The sequence below is a fragment of the Schistocerca cancellata genome, chromosome 2 (assembly GCF_023864275.1).
Source record: "Schistocerca cancellata isolate TAMUIC-IGC-003103 chromosome 2, iqSchCanc2.1, whole genome shotgun sequence".
NCBI lineage: Eukaryota > Metazoa > Arthropoda > Insecta > Orthoptera > Acrididae > Schistocerca > Schistocerca cancellata.
The window spans coordinates 499,737,082-499,760,124 of record NC_064627.1 but is presented as its reverse complement, the minus strand read 5'-3'; the positions used below and the strand labels follow the sequence as shown (position 1 = coordinate 499,760,124).

At 39.2% G+C, this 23,043-nt stretch overlaps 1 protein-coding gene across 3 annotated transcripts in view; it reads right to left on the bottom strand.

Moving 5' to 3' along the window:
* The window catches only part of LOC126162044 (peroxisome biogenesis factor 1), a 371,455-nt gene that overhangs the window by 259,553 nt on the left and 88,859 nt on the right, over positions 1-23,043 (bottom strand). For all 3 annotated transcript variants that reach the window (XM_049918280.1, XM_049918281.1, XM_049918282.1), the window contains 2 exons: positions 13,766-13,873; positions 4,345-4,492 (listed from right to left, as the gene is read on the bottom strand). In XM_049918280.1, the coding sequence (XP_049774237.1) occupies positions 4,345-4,492; positions 13,766-13,873 (256 nt within the window). The remainder of the gene's footprint in view (positions 1-4,344; positions 4,493-13,765; positions 13,874-23,043) is intronic.

Below are 23,043 nucleotides of genomic sequence, written 5' to 3'. Positions count from 1 at the left end.
TGCACCAGAACTCGAAATAATTGAGTCCTAAACCTCCAGTCTTTAAATCTAAGTTGAAATGTTTCTATGTGGCATCCACTATTCTGGACAGATGTTTTTCATAGTACTAAGTGAGAACTTCTCTCTGTAAAATTTTATTTATTCATATACTCTTTCATGTTTTGTTAATTCTTTAGTTTCTTTAGTAGTTTATTAGAAAACAGGCTGTAAACTATGAGCTGACTCATGTAGCTTTGTCTTCCATGGTCCCACAAAATCAGATAAATAAATAATTAAAAATAAAATATAATCCACAAATCTCACTTCCTTTCAGATATCATATCTTGAAACTGAAGTTTGGCATTAATAAAACCTATTGCATTAGGTACGTATGATCCAGCTGACTAGTGATCCAAAAAGTGAGTTCTTTGTAGTTGGTGTAGACATCTGGTTCGCATCCTGTTAATGAGTATCTAAATTTTCTGAATGCCTATAATATAGGAAATGCCTCCTTTCCTGTGCAGGAGTTGTTCATCTCTTTTTATTCAAGTCAGTTCCTGCGAAAGCTATTGTAGTGTGATTTTCACTTCTGTTGTTAACTTATCCCTGAAGTAATATGCATAAAAGCCAATAATTAGAAGCATCTGAAACTGAAATGAAATAATGATAATGAAATACATTTGCCTCAACTATATACGGCTAAAGACTACTTCGGAATTGTTAGCTAACTTTTTACACAAAGAGTCAAAGAGTATCTCGGCATACTCTTAAAACTAAATATTGAAAGAACAGGTAGTAGTTTCATTCTATTTACAACACCCAATATGACTATCTGCAGTAGTTCCTTTTCCCCCCTCTTTTCCTATCGTTTCTTATTCTGCTGCTATCACTAGACACCATATTAAGAAGACAACCATCAAATTTTATTTCCAATTTCTCATTTGGACTTCACCAGTTCCACCCTGAGACTGCAGCATAATACCAAAACCTCAATATTATAACATGAAAATGAATATTCCATAATTCCAAATACATCTTAGAAACCATGTTAAGGATCCAACCATGAAAAAAATTGTGGTATTCTTTTGTAGTTACCATCAGATTTATTATTAGTCCAGGTACTTATAGGCCATATCAAAGACAGTACACTTTACAGACACACATCATTTTTACAGTGGTCCTTCTAAAATATTTTGGTCATTCCAAGTTGGAGATTATTATAATAAGGAAAGTTCTGGCAGAATGTAAACCCTTTAGCAGTAAAGGTAACCACTTACCAAATAGTACAAGTGCTGAGCTGTTGGCACGCCTGCAAAAAGGAACGAAATGTTGTTAGCTTTTGGAAGAAATTCTTTGATGCACGACCTTGCCCCCCTCCCCCCACCACACAAACACAAACACAAACACACACACACACACACACACACACACACACACACAGAGAGAGAGAGAGGGGGGGGGGAGATGGGTTGGGGACAGATGGATAACAGCTCTGAGAGAGACATCAGGTGTGTAGCCCAGGAATGTGGGAAGGAGGGATGGCATGTGCTCAGGCTAGGGAAACAACACATGGGCACCAGAGCCGGTGATGTGCAGCACATGATAAAGATGACATGGGGACAGAGACTGGGAAGGGATGACAGGATAGATGAAGGGAAGCTGTTGGATAGATGTTGTGGGGACAGTGGGCTGAAAGAGATTAATGGCAAGATGATTATAGGAGTGAAGTACGTGTTACAAGGATAACTTCCATTTATGTAGTTCAGAAAAGCTGGTGCTGGTGGGAAGGATCCAGATATCATGGATTGTAAAACAGCCACTGAACCAGAGCATGTTGTGCGTAGCAGTGTGTTGTGTCCCTCCTCCATCCTGTCACCCCTTCCCATTCCACACCCCCATGTCATCTTCACCACATGCCACACCCTCACCAGCTCTGGTGTCCTTGTGTCACATGCCTTGCCCATGCAACTGCCACCCCTACCTCTCAATGTCATATCTTGCTTTCCTGCTTCCTCCCTTTTAATTGCTAGGCACCTGTCCCAACAACTCCTCCTGCTTCCCACCTCTTTCTCCCTCTACCCGTCCCAACTGACAACTCCAATTCCAGTCCATAGCTCCTCACAGAATTTCTTCCAAAAGCTAACAAAGATTCATTCTTTTTTGTGTGCCTGGAGACGACAATGCTTCTGCTATTTGATGAATGGTGTCCTTTATTCCTAAAGTATTTGCAAGTTAGACATTACCTGTATTATACTGCTTCTGAAATGAATTGCTCATTTAGCTTTTACGAAATAAGTACTGTGCTGCTAAACACATTAACACATTATGTCCATCAGTAAAAAATAAGTTCACTCAGTTGCATTGCTGCATTTTTTTACCTGTAATTCATATTCAATCATCAAAACATTCCCACTACTATTGTCTGTAACATTCCAAACTTCATTGCTAAGATGTCTTGTAACTCCCCAGTTGTTGTCAACCTCGTGCTTCAATATAAGCAGCACATTTCTTGTCCTATCTGTTGAGCACCAAGAAGGGAAAAAGAACATTCTTCAATATGCTATTGTTTGTCTTAGAGTCTGTCTTTCAGTTTATATATATTGGTCAATATTTCCTTTCACAAAAACTCCTACTTTTTAACTATTTTACACCCTAAGTTGGTTATTAGAATTTTACAACTCATCTTTGAAATATCTGCAAATTGGCTAATTTTTTCCCCAACAGTTTGAGATAACGTGCAGTTTTGTATCCCCATTCTCTGACCGGATGCTGTAACCTCGAGACTCTTGAATATGCTTTGGCAAAAGTAGTGTACTTTCTGTCATCAGCTCCAAAACAGCCTTGCCCATTTATTTAATACTGATTTTAATTATCTTAAATATTAACTGTCTCTTTGCTGTACACTGAAATTAAATAAAAAACAATATAAACAAATTATTTTATCCATTTTGATTGGAGGAGACTGCAACTGTTCCTGTACATTACACTGCAGGAAATAGGTTTTTAAAAATGATTTTTATTGTACCATTATAAAAACAAATATTAAGAGTTCAAAGTTAGTGCATATATTTGAACAACTGAGTTGTTTTTCTCTGGAATGAAGACATGGTAATTCCATAGGTGTTCAAAGGGGGAGGGGGGCTTGGGGCTCTTTCCCCTCCTGGAATCAGGGATACAGCGTGTTACGTCCTCAGAAGCATCTCTCATTGTGCTCACCTAAAGACAACAGTGTTGGCTTATTTAGCACATTGTCACTCCCTGTTGCCTTGTGGAATTATTTGTTGGGGCAGTTCATGTAAAGTAACTATAGTGCTTGTTCAGCAGAAGTGAGCAGTGAGAATATTTTATAAAATACATAACTGTACCTCTTTTAGCACCATTTTAAGGGTCTTTGAATCAATACACTCATTTACCAATACATTTACTCCTTAATGTGTTTTGCTGCTGATAATAAAAATCAAGGTTCAACGGACGGTGATATGCAGTCACAATATAAGAGAGAAAAATAATTTTCATGTAGACTTTGCCCCCTTGTCCAGGGTTCAGGATGGAGTTATGTAGCATACCCTGGAGGTTAGATATTCAACAAGCTTCCATCTAACATACAGTGAGAAATTGGGAACGCCTACCAGTTCAACAGAAAATTAAAAATATGCCTCATTAGCCCTTTTTCCACAGGGCACTTGAATATATAGACTCACGAATTGAAAAGTTTTGTTAGCTGCATGGCAAGTGATAGTGTTTGTTATAAAGCTCTATGACAAGTATTAACCTATGCAAATAACATGTAAAAATATTCACTTTGTAAAATACCATTGTAATCAAGGAAATATGAAGCCACTAATAGAAGGTGGACAGCAGCTATACAGTAAACAGGAGCAGGCAGCAGCTTTTTCGAAGTAGCAGCTTCCTTCATTGACTAAATTTAGATGACATGAGTGTCACTAGCATAAAGCAGTACAGTGTCTTGATGGAATCTACAGAAGATGAGGAATGAATGAATGAATGAATGAATGAATGAACAGACTGCTTGTTTATTACAGAATTCACACACTTGTCCAAAAATAACTGACAGTGATGCTAGTAAAACTCAAGAGGGGGAAAACTATGTAGAATATCCAAAGTATTAAAACCACCATCTTAACTTCTCTCTCTCTCTCTCTCTCTTTGGACAGATGGGGTATGTAAGAGAATACATTCACATCTATGGCTTTGCAAACATAGAGTGCTATAAACTTATATCTCAAAAAAATTTAACAGAATTGCTCATTTCATTTCATTGCAGTGTGTAATCAATGTAAGTTGTCTGTTGGTTGTATTCTTGCTTAATAATTCTTCATTTACTGGAAAATTTGTGAAAAGTACCTGTCATAATAAGTGTGTTCTGTGTGCTCCAGCTGGACAGCACTGGCTATAGCATCCAGATCATCCAAGAGCAAAACTGAAGGCTGGTAATAGACACATTCTGTTAAGGCTGTCAACAATATCCTCTGCACTGTCTCAACAGTTTTTCCTTTCAAAAGAGAAGAAAAAGATGTCTCACACAATGATCACCATCTACTGTAAATAAATGCTCTGTTACACTATATTAAATGCACCAATATTTCATTTATTATGAATTCCACTACGTTTACCACCAACAGCAATAATAACTACAATACAATAAATATTAATAACAACAAAAATAATAGAAATGAAAAGAATAATATTTTTTCCAAGTATTTGGTGACAAATCGTTTCGAACTCACAAACTCAACAACTGTAGAAAAACGCGCGCGCGCCCACACACACACACACACACACACACACACACACACACACACAGAGAGAGAGAGAGAGAGAGAGAGAGAGAGAGAGAGAGAGATATGAGAGTAAGGACATCCCATCTTAAACCTGTTGGTAGGCTCTCACTCCACCTACATACTTAAATTCAGAAATCAGTGCCATTCCTAGTGAATTCTAAAAAACCTACCATTTTTCTGAAATAGTATTTTACTTAGATGTGTCCCTCAAAACTAATGCTATTTTTGCCACAAAAACTTCCAACACTTGCTCTAATGTCTAATAACCACAACTTTGAATAACAGAGAGGGAGTCACGATAGGCATCCTTCCTCTATTCACAAGATTCTTCTGTTATGCAATCCAAACATCCCCCACTTTATCTCCAAGACTGAAGACTTAACCGTCCAGTAAGTGATGTAGCTTTTTAAGTATCATCTCAAAAAGCTATCCGAAATACTGTTTTGACTATTCCTGTCTTGGAATACCACTACTTATAAAAAGCATAGTAAGCTTCAGCAAACAAACCTCCTACCACCACCAATCCCTACAGTCCCATAATCTAATTTAACTACATCGCATCAGTCAAAGACCTAGTCTCCTTCACCTAATACCTGCAGTTACCCCTTTAGTTTGCACTTACCATGACTCTCTCGCCCAACACAAAGTCCCAAGTAACTTGAAAAAGTGCAAGTGACTCCCATATATAAGTAGAGTAAAAAAAAGGACCCCCAAAATTAGAGACTGAAATCCTTACCATCAGTTTGGTACTGAATTCTTGAGCATATTCTAACTTGGAATATAATATATGTCTTGAGACAGAAAAGCTTCTGTTCACAATTCAGCATGGATTTAGAAGCCATCACCAGTGTAATACTCAGCTCGTTCTTTTCTCGCAAAAACTCCAGCAAACTATGGATGAAGTCTGGAAAGTATTTGACACAATGCCCAACTACAGACTGTTAACGAAGGTCTGAGCATGCAGAATAAGTTCTCAGATATTTGAGTGGCTTGAGGGCTCCTAGGTAACAGAACTTTGTATACTGTCCTGGATGGCAAGCATTTATTAGAGGGAAAGTTATCATCAGCAGTGTCCCTCGGAAGTGTTATAAGACTGCTCTTATTCTCTTTTTTTAAAAAAAAAAAAAAAACCTCACAGATAGAGTATGCAGCAGTCTGTGATTGTTTGCTGATGACGCTGTAGACTATGGGAAACTGTCATCATACAGTGGCTGTAGGAGGATACAGGGTGAATTGTTCAGAGGAAGCTGCCATTCATCACACCAAACAGATATTCTAGCCACATAAAATGTGGGTTAATGCAGATGAGTAGAGGCTACAATCCTGTAATATTTGGATATAGTATTAGTGGTACACGGCTTGAGTGTTTGGGATCCCACCATGTCAAATAACAGGAAGACATCAAGGCTATTCAGAGGTATTTGCCAGAAATGTTACTGGTATCTGATCAAAACCTGCATACTATGGGCATTCCTGGAGGGAAGACAATTTTCTTTATGTAAAATGCTATTGAGATAGTACAGAGAACCAGCATTTGAGACTGACTTCAGAAGACTCTACTGTCACCAATGTACATCTCACATAAGGAATCCAAAGACAAGACAAGAAAAATTAGGGCTTGCACAGAAGCAGCCATTTGCAATGGAGAAGGAAAGGGAATGACTTGCTTTGGTATAATATACTCTCCATCATGCAACATATGGTGACTCAAAAGTATTTATGTATGTATTTGCTGTTCTTAATAGCTCACCTGTGTACCTATTTTTCAACTCATGACAGATGCACCCCTGCACTGCTTCTATTTGATGTTGTGTTGATAACCCTATACTCACGCGGCCAGAAGTAGTGTTCTTCCTACCACCCCATTTCACTACTTCCCACTATACCTAACTTCAACCTATCCACTTAAAGATAAAATCTCTAACCTAGCTACTTGATTGAGGTATCTAACATTCTAAGTGCTGACTCACAGGATTCAAGATTTGCTTTTCCTGATGACAACATTCTCCTGTGTAGTTCTCACCTGACGGACTATTTTACTTTCAAAATATTTGTCCCATTAAAATGCCATCCAGCATTACACTACACAGTACAGCCGCATGTCCTTGAGAAATAATGTCCTTCAATTACCCTTGCTTTCAGTGATTCACAGTACCAACATAGCAAGGCTATGAGATGGCTGTACTTACAGTATGAGTGTTTGTCTTTCCGCATCTTTGAGGCATGCAGTCCAACCAATCATGACAAGGTCTGCAGTCTTATGAGAGGAGAGGGAAGCAGGTAGGTTATTTGGGGGAGAGAGAGTAGCTAATTTGTCGTTATGACATCAGTAAGCTGGTCATCGCCTACCTATTCTAAGGCGTGGATTAGTGCTGTAAGTATAGAAATAGGGTGATGGTCGGAAGGTAGTGAGAAGTTCCTACCTACCACTCAATATCTACATGATCAGTGGTTATACAGCATGAACATATTCCAAGTCTTAGTTTCTGTGTCACTGTTTTTACTCTGTAAAAGAATGCCTAAAATAGTAAACATGCTGGTTATGGTTGAGTGTGAAACATGTACTGTTCAGTGAAGCAAATCTTATATAAACTTGTTTCAATGTATTGCGACTCATAATCTACTCAATGTAATATTAACTCATTTTGTCCACTTTCTGCAGCACACTGTGTAATACTCCATGAAATGAATCAAATAAATAAATAAGTAATTTACTGTATCAACATACCAGCTGAGATGTAACATACCATTTCTGTGAAGTGATGTGTTGCACATGTTAATAGTACCAACGAATGATGTTCGCCAAAAATATAGTTAATTTTTATTATTACTTTTATGGAGTTTTGAATATGCATATTGTGTGGAGAATTTGTACTGTTTGTGCATGTTAACAAGTGTGATGGAAGCAGTGTTTCTGCAAGAAGGGGGTGGGGGCAAGAAGGGGGCAGTCTGCAGTTTGAGCACCTGCTGATGTGGCAGTTATTGTGTGCAGCTGCACCTCTGCATCTGAGACATGCTACACTCCATAGAATAGCGTCACTAGACAATGGCTTATGTCATATAAAAAATAGAGTGAGTTTCCACTTGAGAGTCTGTGCTAAAGCCTGTTAGAGAGTGAACACTGAGCTGTTGATAATTTCGTTAACATTTTATGTAAATGCCAAAGCTAAATTGCAGACAATTGTATATGGGAGTTTCCAGAGCTGTATAAGTTGAAAGAACACATGCATGTCTTTAAAAAATTCCTCATATATTTGGTACCTTGTTGAACCTATATATGCAATATTTTTCTCATCTGCACAGGCTAGACCGCACTGGAGATGAAGTCCAAGGAAAGAAGAAAGATGATCCCGAGAGGAGAACTGTACTCCAAATAAACATGTCAGTGATCACAAATCTGACACCACAGTAACAAAATTGTTACATGAAATTTATTCCCCTCTGAACATTCTTCAAATTCAGTGGGAAACATCCCAAAGTATATAATCTAAAACAAGTCCATTGCCATAAACTACAGTGGGCTGAATAATTTCCAGCTCTTTTAGTCATAAAATAATAAAATACAAGTTTTTATAAAAAATCTAGTGGACTAGAAACACTTGATAATATTTCAGCTGGTTAGTTCACATCACATTCATTGCGTAACTGGGGAGAATACATTCAATTAAAAAGAAGTAGCATAGTAGTGCCCCAGCAGGTAGTAAACACGAGGTGACATGGATAGCCCGACCATCTGAAGGGCCAGCATCAGATAAGCTTCAGAATTATTATTGTGTTGTCCCATCAACTCTCCCTCTTGGATGGCATTATTTTCCTATCAACAGAGGGTTTATGGTCTGCATCATGGTTCTAGCAGCTCTGTGGTAGGAGGACATCTCCTTATTACATCAGGATCACTGATGTTGTGTACCTGTGGCAGCAGATACAACTGTCAAAGCTCTTCAGAGATATTCTCCACAGAAGGCTTGTCTTGCACCACGGTTTCAGACAATGGCCCTCAGTTTGGGGTAGAATATTTCAAGGACTTCTGCATGCACAATGCCTTTCATTACATCATGGCACCTATCTTCCATCCACAGTTGACTCGCAAGACAAAACACCTTGTTCAAACATATAAGACACAGATGCACTAATATGTCGAATATTTATTGGCTGAGAGGATCTCAATTTTTTACTTCTTTTAAGTCCTTAACAATGATGCTAGTTGGGGCCAAGTGTCCCAACGAGCTCCTGCATGGTTTTCAGCCACAGACACTGCTCAATCTCTTGCTGCTGGGCTGGTGTCCCGCAGCAACACTGCTTTTGTTGACTTTTGTGCCCAGTATACCAGTTCGGGTCAAGGCACTCGGATTCTGACCATTGTCCACAGCCAGCAGGGTCACTTCATCTTCATGGTTCGCTCCGAAGGTCAAATTGTGGCATGCCACTGGACCAACTGCATCCCAGGATGGGGACAAGCCTTCTCCTTGGGCCATGGGCCTGATGCCTTGCTCTTTGGCAGTCCTGGCCACTCCGGGGGTTGTGTCTACTCCATTGGTTGAGGTTGTCACCACAGACAGAAGTTTGTTTCCTGCAGCATCTCACACGGCAGTGAGCAAGCACCACCACCAGCCAGGGTGAAAGCCAGGTCTCCATCATCAGAGTCTCCCCTCTCCAGTCCACTGTCTCCTACCCATGCCAGTGCCATTGTTGTGGACTCCAGTGTCCTGATGGCTTCCACCCCCTGTCACTGATCCTGTCCACAGCTAACCCTGGGCTTTGCAGTCGGTGGGGATGACCTCATTCTATTCACTTTTATATGTAGGTGCTGGTCCAGTTGTATCAGGGACTTGTTTCACTTTTGCCCTCTCAGCACTGCCACTGATGCCACAGACGCCTCTTTGGTCACAGCATTGTGGATGGCATCGCAATGGTTATGTCACTGACTGCCCGTAGTGGGCAGGTCACAACAGCAAGCTAGTGCACATTGACATTCAAACAGCATGGCTTCAACTCTTCAACTACCAAGCCAGCCTGGTCACCGACCACCTCTACCAGGTCCACCACGTGTACACAGCACTACACCAGCAACACCTGATGTGGACAGCCTCTTTATAAGGGCAGACAAGGGCCTTGGGCCCATGGCTGTTAAATGTGTCTGAGATGGGTAAAATACGTTCATGGTATTCTTGTTGATGTCGCTCTGTGACCCAATAAACTGCGTCTCTTTTACAGCCTGTGTTTTGTAGTGTTCCTAGTTAGAACAGCATGAAGTAACATGAATGGTTACAACACTGGATTTGCATTTAGAATGTGTATGATTCAAATCCACATCTCATCATGAGGATTAGGTTTCAAATGTTTTTATTAAACAAGTTACAGAAAATACTGCGATGATTCCTTTGAAAAGGATATGACCAAAATTTATCCTCATCCTTGTCCTACCTCATTTTATACCTCATTTATAACATCTTCACCACATATGACACGGTGAAACTTACTCTTTGTTCCTCTTGGGTGAGAGAGGGTTTCTGATGCTCTATCATAGGGCACACATGTGTGCATGCATGCATGCACACACTCAGCCAGCCAGCCACCCACCCACCCACCCACCCGTCCACCCACCCATCCACCCACCCACTCATACCCACATCCACACATACAAACACATGGTTCCATTGTCTAAATCAGCTACCTTGTCCCAGGACTGTAGCTTGACTGGAGCGATGGGTTGTGAATGGCGGGGTGGATGAGAGGAGAAATGCAGTGGGGAAAATGCATAAGAGGAAATGAGAGCTGGGAAGTAGATCTAGAATGGGACAGATGAATGAATATGCCACCAATCAATTCATTAACTCATTAAGGTGCAGGAAATCACGCAACACATGTAGCACACAGTGAGGTCGAGGAATGTTCAAATTTGGATTTTTTTATCACTGTGGATTGATGTTCTTTCCTCTGATAAAGAAGTTTGTATTTTTGAGAATGGAGGTGAGAAAAGAAGGTGAGGCCAGGTTGAATGTAAGGTATTCTCAGAAGGCAGTCTAGCCAACTATATCCTTACTCATAACTACCACTCCTTCAAGATGAAACCCAGAAACAAATTCACTGAAAGGCACTGAGAACTGAGTGACACCCTCATATGCCAACCTGTTTATGAGCCATGCAGAAGAAATCTTCCAAGCCACATAACATCTAAACCCCTTTTCTGGTCTAGGTTCTCTCATGATATCTCCGTGATCTGGACTCAGAGCCAAGATACTCAGTCCTCATCCTCCACTGTTTCAACACCTTCTCTTCCATGTGAGCTTCACCCAGTCTTCCTCAACCCTATGTTTCACCTTCTTGGCTGTGAATCTCCTCCTCTACAATACCTCCATAAGAACATTCATCCATATCAAACCCACCAATTATCAATAGAACCTAAGCTTTGATAACTGTCATTCTTTACACCCTAAAAAGTCTCTCTCTTATGGTCTGACCACCCGCACTTGGGGCATCCACAGTGACAAGCAGCTGAGATATTCCTTGCTAAGTACACTGAAAGTCCTACCAGTGCCTTCACAGACAAGGTACTACCACAGCTGCCAACCTCGAGAAGCAACTTTCAGTAATCACATGGCAAATAAGGAGGAGGGAAAATTTTAAAAATTAGAATCCTGATTTAGGCCTTTAAATGCTACATTTCAGATGCTTTCCAAATCTAAATAAAAAAGATTTTCCAGGAATAAAAACAACTGTAAATGAAAAAATCAGGTTAAGTAGAAAAGGCTAAAAATTAGTCTAGCAAACAGCTTTCACAATATTACTATCTGAATTTGCTACAGTACTCAAGCCTATTTTTAAAGTACTTATTTTTTTTACTGTGATCAATTATTTTTACTACAATCGAAATGATAGGTAAATCTATGACTACTGGTACTTGGAACATTTACAGAAGCTTTCACCTTTTTTTTCAGTTTCACTCTGAATATAATTTGCACTGTTTCATTTTTCATCACCATTTGTGTCAAGCTTCTCTTTACGGAAACTGTTAAGTTGCCAAAGGAGCAAAAAGATGTTCAATTCCTTGCATTTTTGACAAAAAACTAAAAAAATCTAAAAGACAAATAAAACCACTGAACATAGATAATGTCACAAAATTACCAAACATTTCAATAACTTTCTTTACTTTCTTCTGCCGATGTCTTTATATCAACTCTAGTACCTTTTATATGGCCACGACTATCAACAGGCTGGCCATTGTCAAACTGTAACTAAGAACAGATTTGACTACCAGTGGTGGAACATGCTGCTAAGCATAGGAAGCTTGATATCAATGGCTTCTTCACAACAGTGCCATGTGGATTTCACTTTCCCTCCAACGCCACCTTCTCTGAATTATAAAGATGGGTATTGTCAATACAATACAACCTTCGGTACCAGAAGCTTTCTGGCTTCAGCTCCACTAGCCCCTGTCCCACACCACCTCCTGCCTTGCTCCTTCACCCCCTCCCTCTCACCTTTCATCTGCTCTATACTCAGACTCTCCTCTCTACATTCTCTCTCTGTTCATCTACTCCATCCTCCAACTCCTCCACCCTCCAAAAAACTATTCCTCCATCTGATTCATCCCCACTTCACCCCACACCCCAGGGTGAGTTCACACATACCGTACTCCTTTCCTGTCCCCTTGCTGACTCTCCCTCCCAGCCTCAGCTAGCACTAAAATGGACATTTCTGAAACCTCAGCAAAGTTTTCCGTTTTGGTTTGCAAGTTTTTGGGTTTGTTGTTGGGTTGTGATTTTCTCTCTACACAATATCTTCACAAGTGTTGAATGCAGATTTCATCACTCATTGTTTGGACTCTAACCAGACTGTGAATGGTACTCACCACCCTAGCAATTTGTTGACAAATGGAACAGGACAATAAACACATTTAAATCCAAGAGCAAGGCTGTACCAAAACATAAACATGTTTAAGTGCGAAAAATGTCACAAGGCAAAACCCTTCACTAAGAAGTCACTTAATAAGCATTTACCTAATAACACAACAATGTTGTCTGATGTAACTGAAGTAAAATGAGTGCAGGAATCCATATTACTTAAGCTAAAGCCACTGTCATTTTTGATTAAATTATCTACAACTCTAATCTCAGTTGTCTCTTTTATTGCACTGCTCCAGAAATTCGTTGTCTGCAACTCAATGCTTGTATTTTTACATTTCATTCCATGTTCACAGGTGAGGCAGTGTTTGTTGACAGCTTATTTTGTTGGTTGCTTTAGTCACATGTAAAAAGTGTTTTTTACTGCCTGGTTCAACAGTTCTTATAATTTGTGCAACATATGACATGCCAAATTCAAACTGAATGTCTCACACACCCAGTTTTTGAAGCTGTAGATTATTTTTCATACAAAACAGTAGACCCAATGAAATTCAAAGGTCTACTGTTATATCCCATAAAACATCTCCATCGTGTAAACTCTACTTCCACCTCAAATCATGATTGTCACAACAAATGCCTTGGAAATAAATTAGTACCTATAGCATACATACCACATATCTCAGTTATGACAGTAGAACTGCCTGCCATGGATCCACCCCTCCTACCCTCCTCCATGACCACCCTTCCAATCTATGTCAAATATTTTCATACAGTTTTATGAGCTCAAATATACATATACAGTTACTCATGCAACAATTACCAGTGTAGAATAATTAATGAAAAAGTGTACATACTGGCCCACTGCTGTACATTGATGTATTATCTGGCCACAATTTCCCATTTATTACATTAATTAATTTCAAGAAATTTTTCATTCACAATAGGGATAAGCTTTAAAAATGTATTGATGCATCAAAGATACACAGAAATAACACTCATTCCATGATAGAAGACACATCTTGTGTAACATTTGACAGCAAAATAAACAACAGAATGAAATCCACAGAGAAATTATTGAGATCCACGTATGCTTTCGAACAAAAGAATATAGAAAATAATTCTTGCATGCTGTTCACCAACCTCTCAAATGCTTGCAGTAAAGTTCCACAACATGAATATAATATGGTGATTCCTTTACTTCATTGCACAGCATCTTCGCAATGGTGCTTCGTCCAGAACCACTTTTACCTGAAAATGTGAAAGAATAAGTTAAATGTGCAAATACACACTCATTGGGAAGACCTGAAGATAAAGTACTATTCTTCCTAAAAGCAACTACTACCTCATTTTGCATAAAATTCTTTGATTGCTAGCTCATATCCATAGATAAATAATATTTTGGGAAACTGGATTACTGAATGGTAGTGGGACACACGTGACAAATATGGCATGTCTATCTTGAACTGCTTGGTGTTCCTACAACAGTCGGCATGGGCACACTTGTTGGATATAGTTGTTCTATGTGCCACTGAAGTAGGATGGTAGAAGAAACACATCTGGATGACATTATACACAGACAGATCATGGATGGATTAGAGGTTGGTCAGTCAGAACAAAGTGAAAAAAAGAGATGTGTGCCACCTATAGTGTCTTTTTATGAGAAATTTCCAGTAGGGAGGTAACATTCAACAGCAGTATGGGCAAGGTTAATGATAAACTACAGATGAGCACTAGTAACATCATTCTGCCCTAACTTATTAAATACAGTCACCCAACATAGGACCTGACCAGGCTGGAAACCTCATGCCAGTCCGTAAGTTACACAATCACCATTAAACTATGCATTAACAGGTTCTTGAAATTCCTCTGGATGCTTGTCAACATCATCAATGAAATCCCCTTAAACAAAAGCACAGCATGGGCAGGAGAATATCGTGCCTTGCCTACCACGAGTGGATCCAGGAATATTGGGGTGTTGCCCTGTTCCCAGAATATCACAGTTCAGCTTGGAGAGCATAGGGACAGTATTAAAGTTCAATGTTATCTTGATGAAGAGATCATTAGAGATGGAGGAAAGGTTGGAATGGGGAGGGACTGAGAGGGAAATTGGCTGTACTCTTTTTCAAGAGAACCATTCTGATATTCCCTTAGGTGATTTTTGGAAAACCACAAAAACCCTAAATCTGTTTGGCCAAAAATAGAACTGAACTGCCATCGTCCTGAATGCAAGTCCAGTGTCTTGCCTCTGAATCTCCTCACTCACCAGTTTGCAATGCAATTCTCAACATACTGTAATATGATGTATCCCTTGACACACATTACACACCTCACCTGCCAGTAGTTGAGGAAGGGCAGCTGGCAATGTTGTTTTTGGTAAAACATACCACATTGTTATATGCATTTTCTCATGGTATATATTTATTTATGCATTTATTTTATCTGGCAAGATTAGGGCCTTCAGGCCCTCTCTTACACCAACCAGGCATACTCAGATTGAACGAATTTCAGTTTGTACAGAACATTATGGACATACCACGTGTTATAGAGATTACACACGGATAATTATAACAATAAAAAATTATAACAATTAATAATAATAATAGTAATGACTATGTATATGAAAGTAAACATATTTTTCTTTTATGAATGTCAGTCCTATTGCTAGTTGGGAATTTTCTCATTATGTTCTTGCAGCTTGTGAGTTATTCACATTGAGCAGAGACATAAGACGATAGAATGGGGTGAAAGAGATATAGAAGAGGTAGCTAGGTTAGAGGAAGAGAAATAGAATGGTAAAATTCGAAGCTATGATGGAGAGGAGAAAGAAAGAGATGAGAGGGGCACAACAGTGGTGGCTATACCATCCCTAATATGTAAGTTTTGAGCTGCCTCTTGAATGTTAAGTGGTTCTGGACAAGACGCAGATCACAGGGGAGCGCGTTCCATAGTCATATGGCTCAGATGGAGAATGACACAGAGAAAGATTTTGTGTTATGTAAAGGTACAGCCAAGACGCTATACGTATCTGATCTGGTATTGCGGTTGTGGAATGATGTGAGAAGATAATTATTGGGCGAACATGAATTCCATGAGATGAATGATAATGCCAAACCACACAGCTATCACCTGGAGGACATGTACCAGCAACACGACAACTTCATATGCTGGGAAGGTCAGCTGCCACCCCCCCCCCCCCTCCCCCTTCAGATTTAAGTTCTGTTGGACTGCAGACTTAGCCTACCAGAAGAGTCCCATGATTGACTTAGCAGAAAAAAATCATAGCAGAGTGTCGCAAGAAACCTCAGGGGTAGGGGGTATGTGCTTTTGCACAAGAAGCCATATTCTGACTATGCTGACACTGCAAAAGTCATCACCTGGGTATCCTGAAAGGCAAGGTTGCTACACAGCCTTGGCACAGAAAGGACTGCAGTACCCCTGACACTTTGAAAAGATCAGGACTTTGAGACAATGATGTCATAATTTCCCAGCAACAATACCTCATGACTCAGTACTACTGTGTCTTAGGGGAGGAATGGTGCTAAAGACATGCAAACACGTGGCCTATCCACTTGCCCCCCAAGCACCTGCAGTGTGTTGGACAGAGTGTGAATACACTTTGCAAATATCCACAGAAGTTGTCAAAGATTACCGATGTTAATGACAGACGTGTGAGCACTTGCACATGTGCAAGGAGGCTGGTACAGGTGCTTGTTAACAGTGATGTGGAATTCATGCACTTGAATTCACTTGCACACAGGCTGGAAGTTTGCAGAGTGTGCATGCACAATGTGCTTCACTTAACACCAGAGTTGGGCAAAATTAATGCAAGTGAAAATATGGATACAGATATAAATTATTATTCATTATTTGCCAATAACAAATATTATTCAAAACATTACTCACTCACACAAATAAAAAAGCTTCATCAACTGTGAATAAAAAGTATTATGAACAATAGATAAATTTTAAATCCAATGCTGTTTATTGCCCAATTCTTCATCCAATGGATACATTTTCTGTTTCTTTTGAATTTGTTTTAAAAACAACTTTTTTTTTCCAAACATTACATCAGAAACTTTATTTGATTTTCGAAGACTTGCCTTTGTGATGGTAAAGAAATACATTAGATACATGCAAAAAGGATAAGCCATTGGTGTGTGACATCTCCTGAATTCACGTTTATATTGTGACTAAGCCCAGAGGTTGTACAGAGTTTCAGGGAGAGCATAAGGGAACAACTGACAGGAACAGGGGAAAGAAATACAATAGAAGAAGATTGGGTAGCTTTGTGGGATGAAGTGGTGAAGGCAGCAGAGGAGCAAGTAGGTAAAAAGATGAGGGCAAGTGGAAATCCTTGGGTAACAGAAGAAATACTGAATTTAATTGATGAAAGGAGAAAACATAAAAATACAGTAAATGAAGCAGGCAAAATGGAATACAAACATCTCAAAAATTAGATTGACAGGAATTGCAAAATGGCTAAGCAGGGATGGCTAGAGGGCAAATGTAAGGATGTAGAGAATTATCTCACTAGGGGTAAGATAGATACTGCCTACAAGAAAGTTAGAGAGACCTTTGGAGAAAGGAGAACCACTTGTTTGAATATCAAGAGCTCAGATGGAAACCCAGTTCTAAGCAAAGAAGGCAAAGCAGAAAGGTGGAAGGAGTATACAGAGGGTCTATACAAGGGCGATGTTCTTGAGGACAATATTATGGAAATGGAATAGGATGTAGCTGAAGATGAAATGGGAGATATGATATTGTGTGAAGAATTTGACAGAGCACTGAACGATAGAAGTAAAAACAAGGCCCTAGGAGTAGACAACATTCCATTAGAACTACTGATAGCCTTGGGAGAGCCAGCCCTGACAAAACTCTACCATCTGGTGAGCAAGATGTATGAGACAGGCAAAATACCCTCAGACTTCAAGAAGAATATAATAATTCCAATCCCAAAGAAAGCAGGTGGTGACAGATGTGAAAATTACCGAACCATCAGTTTAATAAGTCACAGCTGGAAAATACTAACGCAAATTCTTTACAAACGAATGGAAAAACTGGTAGAAGCCGACCTTGGGGAAGATCAGTTTGGATTCCAAAGAAATATTGGAACACATGAGGCAATACTGACCGTATAACTTATCTTAAGGAAAGGCAAACCTATGTTTCTAGCATTTATAAACTTAGAGAAAGCTTTTGACAATGTTGACTGGAATACTCTCTTTCAAATTCTGAAGGTGGCAGGGGTAAAATACAGGGAGTGAAAGGCTATTTACAATCTGTACAGAAACCAGATGGTAGTTATAAGAGTCGAGGGACACGAAAGGGAAGCAGTGGTTGGGAAGGGAGTGAGACAGGGTTGTAGCCTCTCCCCGATGCTATTCAATCTATTTAATTGATGAAAGGAGAAAACATAAAAATACAGTAAATGAAGCAGGCAAAATGGAATACAAACATCTCAAAAATTAGATTGACAGGAATTGCAAAATGGCTAAGCAGGGATGGCTAGAAGGCAAATGTAAGGATGTAGAGAATTATCTCACTAGGGGTAAGATAGATACTGCCTACAAGAAAGTTAGAGAGACCTTTGGAGAAAGGAGAACCACTTGTTTGAATATCAAGAGCTCAGATGGAAACCCAGTTCTAAGCAAAGAAGGCAAAGCAGAAAGTTGGAAGGAGTATACAGAGGGTCTATACAAGGGCGATGTTCTTGAGGACAATATTATGGAAATGGAATAGGATGTAGCTGAAGATGAAATGGGAGATATGATATTGTGTGAAGAATTTGACAGAGCACTGAACGATAGAAGTAAAAACAAGGCCCTAGGAGTAGACAACATTCCATTAGAACTACTGATAGCCTTGGGAGAGCCAGCCCTGACAAAACTCTACCATCTGGTGAGCAAGATGTATGAGACAGGCAAAATACCCTCAAACTTCAAGAAGAATATAATAATTCCAATCCCAAAGAAAGCAGGTGGTGACAGATGTGAAAATTACCGAACCATCAGTTTAATAAGTCACAGCTGGAAAATACTAACACAAATTCTTTACAAACGAATGGAAAAACTGGTAGAAACCAACCTTGGGGAAGATCAGTTTGGATTCCAAAGAAATATTGGAACACATGAGGCAATACTGACCGTATAACTTATCTTAAGGAAAGGCAAACCTATGTTTCTAGCATTTATAAACTTAGAGAAAGCTTTTGACAATGTTGACTGGAATACTCTCTTTCAAATTCTGAAGGTGGCAGGGGTAAAATACAGGGAATGAAAGGCTATTTACAATCTGTACAGAAACCAGATGGTAGTTATAAGAGTCGAGGGACATGAAAGGGAAGCAGTGGTTGGGAAAGGAGTGAGACAGGGTTGTAGCCTCTCCCCGATGCTATTCAATCTGTATATTGAGCAAGCAGTAAAGGAAACAAAAGAAAAATTCGGAGTAGGTATTAAAATCCATGGAGAAGAAATAAAAACTTTGAGGTTCGCTGAAGACATTGTAATTCTGTCAGAGACAGCAAAGGACTTGGAAGAGCAGTTGAACGAAATGGATAGTGTCTTGAAAGGAGGATATAAGATGAACATCAACAAAAGCAAAACAAGGATAATGGAATGTAGTTGAATTAAGTCGGGTGATGCTAAGAGATTAGACTAGGAAATGAGATACTTAAGGTAGTAAAGGAGTTTTGCTATTTGGGGAGCAAAATAACTGATGATGGCCGAAGTAGAGAGGATATAAAAAGTAGACTGGCAATGGCAAGGAAAGTGTTTCTGAAGAAGAGAAATTTGTTAACATCGATTATAGATTTAAGTGACAGGAAGTCGTTTCTGAAAGTATTCGTATGGAGTGTAGCTACGTTGGAAGTGAAACATGGACAATAAATAGTTTGGACAAGAAGAGAATAGAAGCTTTCGAAATGTGGTGCTACAGAAGAATGCTGAATATTAGATGGGTAGATCACATAACTAATGAGGAGGTATTGAACAGAATTGGGGAGAAGAGGAGTTTAGGGCACATCTTGACTAGAAGAAGGGATCGGTTGGTGGGACATGTTCTGAGGCGTCAAGGGATCACCAATTTAGTATTGGAGCGCAGCGTGGAGGGTAAAAATTGTAGAGGGAGTTCAAGAGATGAATACACTAAGCAGATTCAGAAGGATGTAGGTTGCAGTAGGTACTGGGAGATGAAGAAGCTTGCACAGGATAGAATAGCAGGGAGAGCTGCATCAAACCAATCTCAGGACTGAAGACCACACCAACAACGCTGTGATAATGAAATATTAATTTCAGCTCACAACCTTCTTCAGCAAAAATTGAGAGTTCATCAATTCTGCTGACATTTTTTGGTAAATAATTCATTCTGGTTCCATGTTAGCTTCATTTCTCAAATCACATTCTGCATAAAATCTTCTTTTTACATCATATCATCATTTGAAACTCACGACCTGCTTTCTTTGTAACTTCTTTGGCTATTACATGTCAGTAGTTTGTTGAAAGCCTTCCTTTGTCATGGATAGAATATAGGTGTTCTACTTGTTTTTAAATTGTGGGTAAGACACTGATTGCTGCAACAACTGCAGTTATTGTAGAAAGGCAGAAAAGTCTTCCAATAGTCTCTTGACACTTTATTGATAAAAAAATTACCAGGGTGCTGCAATATTGTTTCTTTTATGAGCCCAAACCCAGTGTCTCTCCTGGAATGATTTTTTAAAAAAATTGGGAGTGTTGGAAAAATTTTGGTCTGTGCATATTTGAGGGCAACTCTAGACAGGGTGTTTGACAACACCATACTGGCAGGTGCAGGGAGAGTTGAACAGGGACATGTCAGCATTGAAGATGCGCAAAGCTGCCACATCCATTCCCTTGCAACTGTCAGCAATCAACTTATGCTGATTTAACCATAGGCAATGTCATGTACTCTTGACTTTCTCAGACTTTTGAACTGATTTACACAGCGAGTTGGAGGTGGACGTAAACATGGTACAACTCGATTTGGCATTTTTGTCATTTGTTACAGGTGAAAGATGCAATAAGTAACAGAGAAAATTGTAGGACCAATGGGGGATTCAACCCCAAACATTTAGTTGTGTAGTGTGGAACTTTACCCAGTGACCCAGTGAAGCAGGTTGCTGTACAAACCATTAATAAGTTATTTGTCAAACAGAAACTGCACTGAGCCAAGGGTAGAAACACTAGCCATACAATCTACTACAAGAAGTAAACAAAGAAAATATAGTGGCATTCAACATTATTCATTATTTAAGTCACAAACAATTTATTCACAAATAAATTTGTCTGAATGATCCACTTACTCAAATAACTATCTCGAAAGAAATTTATTCAAATAATGCTCATTTCTGCTTACCACAATATGTTATGCTTCCTTTCTCTTTCCACTCACTGCAGTTCATATTATCAAGTTCAACAAGTACTATGAGTTTATTTGCTCGATTTACTCATGAATGCTTGAGGTGTAGCTGAACTTAAGGTTTTTTGGTTAATTGCAATAAAGTTGACAATTATAGTCTGTTATGCTCCTTGACACAAATCCTTTCCAAAACATGTCTCAATATCAGTGCAATTTTAGCAGTAGACTGAATGTAAGCATTGTTTCATGAGCTATTCTTTTATGCAAATTTACAGTTCCACAGCTAAAACAATGTTCTTCAATAATGTCAATATTCAATTATCACTTTAATTTCATTATACATGATCATAATTAGTCACTGTGGTAACATTTGGTGAATCTCATGTATACAATACACACTTTCTCCATAGAAAACATGGAAAATCAACAGATAAAAAGAAATTCTAATTGTAAATGCATCCAAACTCTAGCCAGGACCATAAGTGCCGCTAAGTTGTGCCAAAGCCATATAGAGTCCATATTTCCCTAGCCGCGTGATCCTAGCCACAAAAAATTAGAATTGTTGAGTTTCACAGTGATCAGCACATAAATTTTCATATATAGAACAAACACATTTGTAAGACTGGTGTACGACCAAACTTATTTTACAAAATTATTTAATGCTTTAAAATTCAGCTAAGTTGGATTTTACTGTTTTTGATAAACTACAAGAACTAATGTGATTTTGATTTACAGAAAATATTGTTGGCTAGAAATTTAGAAACATATATGTTCACTATTATCCTTACACAATGTGAATCCCCTTATTTATATGAATGAGCACCATATAGCAAATTAGAGTAAATTGCATGAAATTAGTAGTTAGTGAGTTAATCAATCAATGCTGCATGTCATTGTGTACAGAAAAATTAAGGTAAGAAAAGTATGTACTTAAAGTTCAGAATCTAGCAGTGGTTTTGGCCAAATCTGCAATGGAAAAATTGGGCTCCTTATGAACTTCAAGTTTAATTATCATGGAGGACAAACAGTTTTAGGTAATTACTGGTAAATCAAAATTTTTAAGCTTCAAATGGCATAGGTCACCTTCTCAAGTATAAGTGTTAACTCGCAGGTTTTTGAATGTGGTGAACTGTAGTGCTTAAGACCAAGACCAAGAGATAGATGGGTGAAGGGAGTGAAGGAATGTGTGACGAGAAGAGGAGAGAACTGGACGAAGGTGGAAGAGGGGGAATGGTGGAAAGACAGAACACGATGGAGAGGCTTGTGTTCCCGACAGACCCAGCCAGTGGCTGGAAGCTGTCCAAGATGATGATGATGAACTGTAGTGCTAACTTCAGTTAACTGAAAGTTTTAATTAACAGCACCCTAATGAAAACTAATAACACTAATGGAACCACAACAGCCAAAAAAGTAATCTGAATAATAATTCCACTGAAATTCAGTCTAAGTAAGAACTTGTGATTTTTAAGTCTCGGTATGCCCATCTTTTTAGAGATGGTTGCGGGACTCGGCTTTTCTACTGAGGATGTCAAATTAAACACCTTTCAGCTGTCTAGTTTCCACCTTATTTTATTTATCAACCAGTTTCAGCATATTACTATGCTGACTTCAAGGCCCTTACTGACATGTAGAGGGAATCTATCTTACTTATCATCAAAACAGGGGTCAGCAATACTGACATTAGTAGATTTTTGCTATATTGATCACTTCAGCCATCACCGGCCAACTCTGCACTTCTGGATGGACATGATGTATGTGTGTGTGTGTGTGTGTGTGTGTGTGTGTGTGTGTGTGTGTGTGTGTGTGTGTGTGGGAGGGAGGGAGGGAGGGAGGGAGGGAGGGAGGGAGGAGGCAGGCAGGCAGGCAGGCTTGGTGATGCCCCCTATCTTTCTGTGCAGAACGCATCTACTAAATCACCTTCTTATGCGCACACCACTATGGTAATAGTTGGTGCCTCATTTCATGTTCCCAAAGCCTCCCCTCCCCCATAATTGTATGTACGTCTAACCTTTCCTTGACATTTTATGATTCTATTTATCTCTGTTTTA